The 12,810-nt window shown below is 40.6% G+C and overlaps 1 protein-coding gene across 4 annotated transcripts; it reads left to right on the top strand.

Moving 5' to 3' along the window:
• The first annotated feature begins 670 nt into the window (after positions 1-670).
• Positions 671-10,618, top strand: LOC131464320 (uncharacterized). Of its 4 annotated transcripts, none has more exons than XM_058636747.1 (11): positions 671-830; positions 2,737-3,513; positions 6,769-6,813; positions 6,967-7,299; positions 7,498-7,641; positions 7,894-7,968; positions 8,180-8,287; positions 8,690-8,809; positions 9,041-9,157; positions 9,717-9,815; positions 10,065-10,618. In XM_058636747.1, exons 1-10 carry the CDS (start codon positions 786-788, stop codon positions 9,777-9,779), a joined length of 1,827 nt encoding a protein of 608 aa, XP_058492730.1. In that variant the 5' UTR covers positions 671-785; the 3' UTR covers positions 9,780-9,815; positions 10,065-10,618. The 4 variants fall into 4 exon arrangements, with proteins under 4 accessions (XP_058492730.1, XP_058492729.1, XP_058492728.1 ...); XM_058636746.1 differs by having other exon boundaries at positions 6,967-7,386; positions 7,504-7,641; XM_058636745.1 differs by having other exon boundaries at positions 6,967-7,467; positions 7,504-7,641.
• The last annotated feature ends 2,192 nt before the right edge of the window (positions 10,619-12,810 follow it).

Here is a 12,810-nt window from a genome sequence, read left to right as displayed (position 1 = left end):
TTGTCTTCAGTCACATCCGTGTGTGAATTCTCTAAAGACAGGACGTGTTCTAGTGATGTCTTGCGTCTTTTCAGGCTGACTTTAGTTACTTTTCCTTGACAGTAGTTGTACAACTATCAAACAATCTCCAAACAGAGAGAAAATGGGAATATGACGTCATCGCCTTCCTAAATGATCATATTCGCTGTACACGTAAATGCGAAAGGCCGGCGTTTTGGGATTTTCCCACTCTGGGAGGTGTTTTCAAAAAATACCATTTCAGGTCCCCTAGAACGCTGTGTCCGTGTGGAAGGAACACCGGACTGGCCTCCAGCCCCCGTGACCCCCATGTGGAGGATAAAGTGGTAGAAAATGGATGTCGGCACATACTATCTTGATAATATGGCTTAATAACTAACCAACAGTAAAGCCTGCACCACTTATATCAGACCACTGAGAAAAGCGAGTCCTGTGCTTCCAGAGAACACAAGTGAAAGGGGGGTGTGGCACTGCTTAAACCCTTAGACCTCTGCAGTGGATGTATAATATCACACCCCTCTGTATAGACCAACTCTCGCACACACACACACACGTGCAAAGACACACCCCTCTCTGTCTCGCTCCCTCTCTGAACACGCCCCCCCGCCCCCCCAGCATTGCCCCAAATCTTTCATCCCAGTCCTCTCATAGGTTCTTTGCGGAGGTAACGAGAGGGACGGGGGCGCTTTATAAAGATCAACTCCGTGCATTTGGCCCTCTCTTTCTTTCATTACATTCTGTCGTTTTAGTCACCAACTCGCTCCAAGATGCCCAGCAAGAGGAAGAGGAACAAGCGTCGCATGAGGAGGGTGGTAAGCGCAGTGGCACACAAACTTTATACTTTAGGAGATTCTTTCAGATGCTGTCAGCGCGTTAATTTAAACACAGGCGGTTGTTTTAATTGGAAAACAATATTCAATCATATATTAATAATTAAGTTATTTTCTTTTTTTTCCCCTCGTGGTCAGGGTTAGTTGAGTTCTTGCGAGGAGCGCTCCAAGCTCCGCGCAAGAAGTGGCGACGAGGTGATGATGCATCCACGGCATTAACATCCAAACTACACAGACAACATTCATTTAAAAGCACATTTGTATGCGTCTTTTTCCGCTGTTAAGTTCGAGAGTAAAATGAAGATACTAGTTTTCCTGCGCCATGTGCGTACTCTGGTCAGAAATGTACTCATGGAGATTGGAGATTTATTGTCACTAAGCTTGAAAAGTGACATTTTCAAAAATGCATTTTAAAAAGCATACATCACTATTATTATTATTATTTCATTGTGGAATATGCTGAAACAGTAGAGCCAGTGATCTATAATAGACATATATGAATTCTATATGACTCCCCCTCACTCCTATATTAGGTAACTGGGAGAAACTGGAGGTCTGAGCACAGCAGGAGTGGGTGGGGCAGTGAAATGGTTGCAGCCCATCATGAGTGAAAAAGTAACACAGAGGCACCAGTTTCTCTGAGAGCTTTCTCAAACACCATTCTCAGCCATTCCCAGCCTTAATAATGAGTTTTCATTTGATGAACTTTAAAATAATCAATTGCTTCATAACTTGAAGTACTACTCACTCTGGAGATTGTGGCATTCTTCCTCAGCTTCCCTGCCCCCCTAAAGCGCCTGGTTATCTGGCCAGACTTCAACACCACACAACTGTATTTGGTGGTGTGATGTCAGTAAGAATATCTTGCCATTAGGTTGACCACATCAGAGTCTGCACAGTCTCTGATTCTCTGTATCTGCCACTGACACTGGAGATAAAAGCGGTTCCTGAAGTCACTTGTGCTGTGGTGTTATCACCAGTTCCCTCTGAGATATGGGAGCACAGAAAGGGAAGTAGATACAGGACACTTGAAGACATCAAGATAAGAGCTCCTCTTTGGCCACACATGATTCTGTGTTTAACAAAAATGTGCCTGGGCCTCCTTACTACAGCCATGGGAACAAAGCTATCAACTAAAGTCAACTACAGGTTAAATATTTCTCTATCAGTGTGGATTTCTTTATATGTGAGCAAAGAAAGAGAGTCATTACCCCAAAGATAAGGGAGGGGATGTTTCGATAGTGGCCATCTTCAGGCATGTACACTCACACTCAGTGGTCCAGCATTGTGTTTTATCTAACAACAGCATTTTTGGGGAGTGATTGTAACCTGATTATAATCTGATTGTGATGTGATTAGGTCTACTGTCTGGCCTGCATGGCACACATTAGTGCTGCTGACTGGCATGGTCTCCCCTCCCGCTTCACCAGACCTGTCAGGATGCCTCTGACTCAACTAATTAGCTCCCATTATCTAGATTTGCTGTACCCACCCCCTCTATCAGCCCCTCCCTCTAACACTCCAAAAAGAAAAACAAAACCTCCATTAAAGCCCCATGGGGGTTTGTCCAGTGCTGAAAAACATGTTGGACCTGGCTGGGTTGGCATGCCTGGTATTTCTGCAGAGATGTACTAGAGCAAAGGGCGTAGTGACATGAGTATTTAAACACAAAGGCCTCAGAGGCATTAGAGCTGCAAAACTTAGCAGCCTGGTTTACTCAGAACCCCTGAAGCCAACGTGTTAAGAGAAACTTGTTTTTTTACGCTGCACCAGGTGCCCAAGAGGAACAATGAAAAGATCACGCTTCAGCCTCTCAGCTCCTCTGTAATATTTTTATATTGAAGTCAAATACCAACCCAGATATGTTTGTGTCTTTCCCACTTTGCAGCAAGCCCTGAAGAAAACCATTGAAGAGCAGCATGAAGCCACTCGATCAGTCAAAGCAAGCCCAGGGATTGCAGTAAGTGTGCCCCCTGCAGCAACTCCAAAGAAAGCTGCTAAAGCTCCAGCACCAGCTCCAGCTCCAGAAAAGATCCCGGAGACTGTTGCCATCGTGGAGGTGCCCAAAGTTGAAACAAAACCAGCTGTGACAGAACCTGTAGCAGAGCCCATCCTGGTCAAAGCAGAAGCACCAGAGCCAGAGGCTGTGGTGTTGGAACAGACTGTAGCAGATGTTGTCGAGGTTGAAGTCCCAGCACCAGTCATTGCAGAAGAGCCAGTTGTCACTAAAGAAGAACCAGTCATCAGTCCAGAAGAACCAGTTGTCACCAAAGAAGAACCAGTTGTCATCAAAGAAGAACCAGTTGTCACCAAAGAAGAACCAGTCATCAGTCCAGAAGAACCAGTCATCACCAAAGAAGAACCAGTTGTCACCAAAGAAGAACCAGTCATCAGTCCAGAAGAACCAGTTGTCACCAAAGAAGAACCAGTTGTCACCAAAGAAGAACCAGTTGTCATTAAAGAAGAACCAGTTGTCACCAAAGAAGAACCAGTTGTCATTAAAGAAGAACCAATTGTCACCAAAGAAGAACCAGTTGTCACCAAAGAAGAACCAGTTGTCATTAAAGAAGAACCAGTTGTCAGAACAGAACCAGAACAGAATGCCCCTGTCATTGCTGCTGCTGCAGTTCAAGAGGTCATTCCTGAAACAGAAGCATTGACTGAGGTAAGAGATATTTATGTTTTAATAGAGGTTGGGGTGTTCAAGTGCGATATGAAAATATTTCGTTTGAAATGCATCCATATATAGTAGATGGCTGTGGATCAGGGGGCTAAACCACGGCCATACAACAGCGGTAATTCTCCAGTCCACTGGTCATTGTTTGCAAATTTGCATAATTAGTTTCCAGGTTGCATATGTCTTTTTATGTTAGTCATTAGTTTGATTACTTTCTTTACTTCTTTCTGTAAGTGCTATTTGATCAAACAGTAGCCTTTGTGCCATGACTCAGTGCTAAAAGTGAGAGGGGGGTGGAACTGGTGGGAGGGTGAGAGGCAGAGGGAACAGCATGTTCCATTTAGCTAACAGCAGGAGAGACTGACCAGATCCTTTTCAGGAGTCATTACACATATATGCAGTATGTTATCACCTATATAAACAGTGATTACCTCAATAAGGACATGTGCAGTTTGAGCCTTTTAGATTTACTTTTGTGTTTTAAAGTTAATGAAATCATATGGCTCTTCGTTTTACACAAAGAGAGGAAAGAGATCTACAACCATACAACATGTTAGTGAACATTTTGTCTTCTTTTGGTATGTGGACAGGACAAAGCATTTGAGGGTATTGCCATTTCAAAGTTCTAGCGATAACTAATCAACATTTTCACCATATAAAGCATCACGACATTGACTGATCGGTCAAGAAAACAGTCAATTAATTGATCAACAATGAAATGAATCATGAGTTGATCTGTGTTCTCTTACATCTTCACTGACTGTCATAGTCTATTTATATGTGTGTGCATTAAGTTGGTTGGAACAAAGAGTTCAGAGTGTCTTCTTACACCATGTGTTTCTCTTTGTATGAGCTGTTTCGAGCTCAGCTTTGGTTTGCGCTGACTTCGTCCTTTAGTTGGACTTGTGAGACTGGTTCTCTGTGTTGATTCGTTTGGTACAAAGTGTTCTCCTGCTAGGACAAGCTGGAGGGGGTGTGTCGACTGTATGCCGTCGCATGTGTGTGTATGTGGCTTTACACAGGAAGGCCTATAGTGTACTGTACCTCCTTCCCTCCCCCTCCCCTATACATACCTCCAAGCCTATAGCTGGATTATATAATGTATGTTAGCCCCTTTCCTCTATGGTTGCATGTGCACATTTTTTTACAAACCAGCAGTAGCACACGGGATGGTCAAGTAACGTAACAGTGTTACGTTACTGGTTTCTGCTCTAAACTGGAACGCTGTAGATGAAATGAAACATTTGTGAACTGATGCATGCACAAGACTCCTCCTTCATGTGACACACAGAACAGGTTATTAATGTTTGACTGTGGGGAACACATGTAAGGACCTACACCATACATGTGCCTCTTTCTGTGTCCCTCCCCCTCAACTAACTAAAATGCAGCCATACTCACACACTGAAGGAAAATTGTGCATTTACTCATTGAGTCTGTAAAAGACTTCCAGTCCAAATCCATACATTTAAAAGGTTTCCTCCAAAGACTCACTGCTTTTTTCTTTACCCGTTAAATGCTGAGCTGCATTTTTTTTTTTTTTTTTTTTGCTATGGGCACATTTGTAGGACAGCTGTGTGTGCCCCTCCAGCGCTCAACCTTTAAAAGGTCAGAAAACAGCAGCGTGGAAATAGAATCAGAAATACTAATAGGTTTCGTTCCAGCTACTCCAGCTAAGAAGAGAAAAATAACAGAGACACAACTATGAAAGTTACGCGTCAGTATAAAAGTGAAAAGAGAAGAGATGATATACAATAGAAACATTTACATCTGTGCCACAGGGTGTTCAAAAATACAAATAAACAATTAATTAATAAGGTGGTTTAAAAAAAAACACGTAACATTCAAACAGCTCTTAGTTAGTCCTTTATCAGGCCCAAAGGGGAAATTCCTTCTCTGCATTTAACCCCTCCTCTACGAGCAGTGGCAGCCACTGAGCAGCACTCGGGGAGCAATGGGGGTTGGGTACTTTGCTCAGAGATACTCCATGCCTTTTTTTTTTGATTTGGTGGGGACTTGTTACACACCAAGTTCCCTATCCACTTGCCCAATGGACTGCTGCCAAAACATAAAGTCTATGCTCAAAATGGTAAAAGTACACACACACGTAGACACAAACTCTTTCCCCCTTTGTCCTCCTCAGCTTGTTCAGGCAGTTCAGTGAAGCCAGAGGCAGATAACACGGGTTTGAATGAGTGAAGCATCACTCAACTCAAATCACACTTTCATTGGGACTTTCTTTGATTTTGAACATTCTCATCACAGAGACAAGCTTTACATGCCTTTTAAAAGTGATCCATAGGGGAACAACATACCAGGAAGACAAACAAAAACTGTTTCCTTGATAACTCATTAAACTTGTGTAAGTAATATGTCGTCACAACAAGCATACACCACTTAAGCCATAACCACACTCACCCTTTTACAAAAAGCACAGTAGAATGTATTCACAGAGAATCTGATCGTTTCTGGTAATACTTGTGTTTATGTGGTGGTTTTGCTCATAGGTCAAACACACACACACACACACACACACGCACACACACACATGCAATGGAAGCAACAGCATCAGGTAAAACAAGAGCAGCTCAGAGTTTCCACTCGTGTTTAATGAGACAAACCATTTCAATGGAAAGTGTTTTGGGCTTGTTTGACCAGCTTCACGCCTTCTAAAAACAAACAGGACTCTATTCTCGTTTTTCCAGATCACAATTTGGCTTTTTTGACTACAGAGTGGACAGGAGGTCCTACTGTTCATCACCAAAAACAACGCCACACTAATCAAAAAACACCCATAACGACGTATTAAAGTAACCTAAATGCTGCAACATATATATATTATAAATAATAATATTTATAATATTGTGTCTATAATTATATATTATAAAAAAATATTAGGAACTATGTGCTCCGTGTAAGAAATTGCCTCCAGGAAAATGTTTAAAGGAATCAGCACAAAGGCAGAGCCAGAGGGTTAGGGTGAGGCCCCTGACTGAAATCTGATTGGTCCTGTTTGTCTTGTCAGGTGTCTTTTTTTTTCTAAAATGAATGCGTCTTTATAAATGAATAAAAGTCACAAACTCAAGATTAAGACTTAATCTTAAGGTTTAAAAAAAAAAGATGATTTTTTTTTTTAAGCACACAATCAGCTTAAACTGGGAACACTTCTATATTTAATGATGTGTAGCAATCACGAGAAAAAGACTACAAAAGACAATTAAAAAAAATGTTTTTGTTTTCCAGGTCCAGTCTGTTGATGCTCCAGTCTTAACCACAGAAGCTGAACAGGTAAGACTGAGCTTTTCTTTATGACTGCACGACTCAACGTTGTAGATACAGTAGGATAGACCATGGATGTTAATACAGTGAGTGCAAATTTGTCCAGGAAGATGCACGTTGCATGGTTTGTTAATGTGTGTTGTGTTGGTTTTGCGTGTGCAGACGCATGATGTCTGTGAGCCAGAGACTAAAATGGAGGCTGAGGTGTTGGCGGACGAAGACGCAGTCACTACAGTGAAGGTGGAAGTGACAGAAGATAACGCTACATTAGAGCCTGGAACTGAAGCCATGGAAGAACCCATGGTGGAAGTACACGCCTGTGACCAGGAGTCAGCTGAAGCACAAGCTGCTGCACAAACAGAGGAGAAGGTGGAGACGACAGAGGAGAAGGTGGAGGTGGCAGTGGAAGAGGTGGAGACGTCAGAGGAGAAGGTGGAGACGACAGAGGAGAAGGTGGAGGTGGCAGTGGAAGAGGTGGAGACGTCGGAGGAGAAGGTGGAGACAACAGAGAAGGTGGAGGGGGCAGTGGAAGAGGTGGAGACGTCGGAGGAGAAGGTGGTGGTGACAGAGGAGAAGGTGGAGGTGGCAGTGGAAGAGGTGGAGACGTTGAAGGAGAAGGTGGAGACGACAGAGGAGAAGGTGGAGACAACAGAGAAGGTGGAGGTGGCAGTGGAAGAGGTGGAGACGTCGGAGGAGAAGGTGGCAGAGGAGGAGATGGAGATTCTTGAGCCAGAACAGCAGACTGAAGCTGTCATCAGTCCTGAGGAAGAGGATAAAGTAGAAGTGCTGGATGAAGGTGTACTTGAAGTCGTGGCAGAGCCCGTGACAATCACAGAGGTGCCAATAATATATCAAAAAAATACTTACCTTTTTGCTCTTGTTTGTGTTTTGTGATCGCACATTATTAAGCATGTTGCTTGTGTTTTTTTTTTGTCATTTCTCAAGATTTAATAGCAAAGTCTAAAGAATCACTGTGATCTTTATTTGTTTTGTTTACAATATTATTAAAAACTGTATCAATCTTCTTTCAATTCCTGAAGTAACTTTAAAATGAAAATAATGAAATGACAGCACCGGTTGTTTCACCAGGTGTTGACCACTGTCACTGAGGTTCCTGTTACAACTGAAACTCAAGTAACTGAAGTCATAGAGGAAATAACTGAGGTTTGTAATCAAGATTTATATGTGTTTTTATATTTTTATATTATGATCTGTGTGTATACATATATATATGTATATATATATATAAACATATATATATACATATATGTATATATATATATATACATATACATATATGTATATATATATATATACACATATATATATACTGTATATATGATATGCTAATTGGGTGGAACATTTTCCTCTTTAGGTGCCTGCCATCACAGAAGCTGCTGACACGATGATTGATGACTTTGTCGTCACAGACAGTGTTGCAGCAGTGACAGATGCCATTGCAGAGTCAGCTGCTGTACAGCAGGTGAAAACTACACAAATAGAAATACTTCACATATTATGTGGTCTGTCTGTCTGTCTGTCTGTCTGTCTGTCTGTCCCACCTTCCAAACCACCTGTACCTACCTCACTACCTTCCAACCTAATTTGCCTGCCCATCCATGTATCTCTGAATGCATGCAACATATTGCTAAGTGACAACAAATGCTGGCACTGGTTTCCTGTAATTCAGAATTCGGCCTGTGACCACCAGGGGGCGAGTAGTTCTCTTTTCATAGTTTCACTCTGAAAAGTAATCCATTGTCCATCGTTTGTTTTTCATCGTCACATAATTTGGTTTTGCTTGTGTGCGTTACATGACAAGCTATATGCATTTGAAATGTGTGTCTTTTCTAACCTGTTCTTCTTCTTCTTCTGCTGCATTTAGGAAACTCCAGTAATCATTGACACCACCAGCATCCAAATAGAATCTGCAGTGACTCCTGCTGAGCCTAAACCGGAACCAGAACCTGAGCCTGCTCCTGTACCTGTCAAAGAAATGATCATGGTGAGTTACTGACTAATTGTTACTAAGTTTCCATGCATAGATTTACGCTGTTCAGTTGGACTAGTAGCCTTGTCCCAGGATGCAAGCACTAGTGGGAAATCAATTGATAACAGTTTCATTTGATTTTTATTGCTGATTTTTTGCATGGTGTTGACAGTATATAGGTTAGAGCACTGTCTTTAAAGCACAACTTTGTCTCATGGCCACTGCTCTCACCTCCTCTCCTTCCAGGACGTCACCCCTGAGCCGACATGTGTGGATTTGCTTTCAGACAATATCAAGGCAGAAATCTGTGACATGCCCTGCCAGATGCAGCATGTAATGGAATCTGTGCAGCTCAAGTCAATGGTAAAGAAAACACAGTGCAAAAACAAAGAATAATCAGATTAAATCTGCCCCTTTCTCGCAATAAATAATTTACAGAGAGCCTCATATACTGTATCTATATAAACAGGAAAAAAAAGTAAGCAAACAAAAACAACACAGCAACAAGAAAAATAAGTTACTTAGTTACCGACTTGCAATTATCATTCATAGGTCACATTTTATGTGATTTATTGACCTTATTGACTCATTGTTTTGGATCTCTAAATTGTAATGTTCTATAAGCATTTCCCCAGACTTTAACACAAAAGGTCACATATGGAACAATCATGGTGCTTTACAACAACAATGTTGTATTATCTAACGAATCCTTCTCTTTGTGTAATACAGCAATTGCTATTGATATTTTCACCTTTATAGAATGTACATGTGATTTCCTGTTCAAATTCTCATCCACCATGACTTTGTCTTTCAGTTGTGTGAGTGTAGCCCTGGCAACACTAACAAACACAATCAATGAATGGCTAGTGTACTTGTCGGTCACTGACTTGTAAACTCACTCATCTGATCTTCTGTTGTTCAGGAAATGTCGATGGAGAAAGCATTGAATGGACAAGTTGTTCCAGAGGTTTCCATTGAGGGCTAGAGCCGCGGAACACACTCCTTCAAATGTTTTTTCTTTGTAAGTTGTTCACAACATTATGAGTTATTGTGTCTCTAATCTTAATGTTATTTAGTGTCTAGGCTGAATCTGATTACCTGAAAAACATAAATATATCATATTTTTAAAACTATTTTAGCAGCTATAATAATTATATCAGGTAAAGGGCAGTTTCACAGTGTGAAGCAGACCTTATCCTCCTCTTTGTTTCAGATTTCCTTATGTCATTTACTCATGGAGTCAACCAGCTGACCTGTTTCATCCTTTCAGGGCCTTTAACAGAAGCATCAGGAAATCGGAGGAAGATCCGAACTTTGAAGTGCCTTTCCTGTCAAGCCACCGAAACAAGATGTCACCATGTACAAACGGCTGACTGTTGTTTGTCATCAGGAGTTTACAATTTTCTTCTTTTTTTTTTAAATGTCTATCTCCTCATATGCAGTGAATCTGCATGAGCAGTAGAATCATTCATAGTTCAGAAATGGAGAAACAAAGATTAATGTTTTCTTTTGTTTTTTCTTCACATTTATAAAGTCACAGATTTTGCCCAACATTTACCTGGAGTCAGTGCCACATTTTACCCTCACCTCCGTTTGCAGCTCTCGAAGTGCTAGATTTTTTTGGCCTCTGGGAAACTTTTGATACAAAGCCAGAAGTGATGCTTTAACTTGTTGTCCTTTTTTTTTTTAAAATTTGTTTTGTATTGACCAGATGATGAGCCACAGTTTTGTTTTCAAAGACCGCTCTGGAGGGGAAAAGTGATTTGGAGCTTTTTGATGGTCTGATTTTTATCAACTTTGAAATAAAGCTGTAATTTATCAGAATACTTTTCGTTTGTGTTGCTGTTTTAAACATTTATGACGGACAGGGGACAGAAATGTAATCACATATTGATCAGTCCTGGAGTGGAGGACAACAGAAAAACAAATACAATATACATTTATCACCTCATGTCATCCCAGAATCTTGTCTTTCAGGCGTAATGATTGTAATGTATACATTTGATTTTAAGTTCCACTCAAATTATAGACAGAATTGGACATGCAACTCAATAACTCATAACCTTCGGCCTTAATGTGTAAAATTTAGGCAAAATTAATTTAATTTGGAAGAAATTATAAAACTAATAATAATTGTTTTTTCATTCCAGACCGAGCCTTTTAATTGTATTAGGAGCTGAGTCGGCTCTACGGACGTTGCCATTTTGGAGCATAATGTTTCTACAATAGCTCACAATGGACAAACTAAATATCTTTTTTTTTTTTAATGCTACCTGAAGGCAACGCAGGTTTCAAAGGAAAGAGTGAGATGAGGGATATTCAGCTGCAACACGAAACTTCACCAGTAAATGTTTCAAAATTTTACACACTGTACCTTTAAGGAAAGATCGTAGTCAGTTAACAATCAGGTCAATGTGCCTCACATTTTATAATTTGTAAATCTGACTGAACACACGAAAACCACAATTTGAATTGGGATGATATACTTTATATTCATATTTAGTGCCAAAATGGAAAAATATGTTAACAATATATACTTTGATAGTGATTAAAATAAATACGAGAACACATATTTGTTTTTACCTCAGATGAAAAGATTTTTAATTTGTTTTTGCACTGATATCATCTACATTCATATTAGTATGATGTCATTTGGTTGTTGTTTTTTTTCCACTCCTCCCTCCTCATAATTATGATCCCACATGAATATTAAGCATCCGTTTATTCTTTTCTTTTTTGTTTTGATACTGGCCCCTTGTGTTGGAATGGTAGCAAAATGTCAGATGTGCAAAACATAAGGAACCACTTCAGTTCTGCTAAAAGGAAAAACAAAAAACAACAACAAAGAAAACAGGACAAATGATAATAAACATATATCACATAACAACAGAGAGGATATACTGTATACATTTTGTAAAAGCACATTCATATTAATAACAGATGGTTTGGAAAGAAAACAGCAACAAAACAAGCTGTGATCAACCAACAAGTCATTCTACTTGCACTCAGCACATTCCACTTTATATATTATCTGAAGTATGTCATTATATTCCCCAATCCCCCCATCCCCCCAAAGAATCATAATAATAAATATGAAAACAGGTGATTTGATTGGTCCGTGAGGTAAAATGTGAAATTACAAAAAAGAAGTGTGTCGAGGGGTGGGATACCCTCAAAAAACCCTATACACATTTACTCAATCACTCACACACACACACACACACACACTCATACACCAGGCTATAATCTTAACAAAGCCACTTGATGGATGATATTCTTATATTTACAATGAAGTGATGATTACGTGACGAAAACCTTGCATGATCCCAAAAGGGGAAAAAAAAAAACATAAGAAAAAGTAAAACCAGATCAAATCGATCACCGTGTTCTCTTTTCCTTCCATCTCCTCCTATGCTCCGACCAACCACTGAACTCGGCGCTGGGGGTGGGTGGGGCTTACAGAGACAAGGGGAGAGAGTTGGTGAGTGAGGATGGAGGCACTCAGTGTGAGCACTGGAAAGGTGAGTAAGACTTCAACTCAGAAAAATCCAGCAGGTGGACTCAGTTTCTGCTACAAGAAAAAGAGCACTTTGATTTATAAAAAAAAAAAGAAAGCGCCACTGCCCAGTTTATAGAGTAACCGTGGTTTGAAATTGAACACAGCCCCTGCCTCCTGGTGTTGGGAGGTTAAGTGTGGGAGAGCATGCAGGTGGAATTCAAAGAGCACTTCAATAAAACAACACACATCCAACTCGTTTGAGTTAGAAGTTTAAGATGCAGGTTTTTTAACATCAATCTGAGGAGTGTGTGAGTGGAGCAATAACTACGACGGTACAAGCAGCACTAGTAGTGTTTCAGCAGGCAATAGTCTCCTCGCTCATGGGAGGAAACGGCTCAAACCTGACGATGAGTCTTCACCCAAAGGTGCAGCAGATGCACTTTTGCACATAAACTGTCCACAGATCTTTTGTGTTACATATTCAGGGGGTTTCTTGTTCACTGGTTGCTGTGGCTAG

The sequence above is a fragment of the Solea solea genome, chromosome 8, assembly GCF_958295425.1.
Source record: "Solea solea chromosome 8, fSolSol10.1, whole genome shotgun sequence".
NCBI lineage: Eukaryota > Metazoa > Chordata > Actinopteri > Pleuronectiformes > Soleidae > Solea > Solea solea.
Note: the sequence above shows the minus strand (reverse complement) of the source record. Positions and strands in the feature narration are given on the sequence as shown.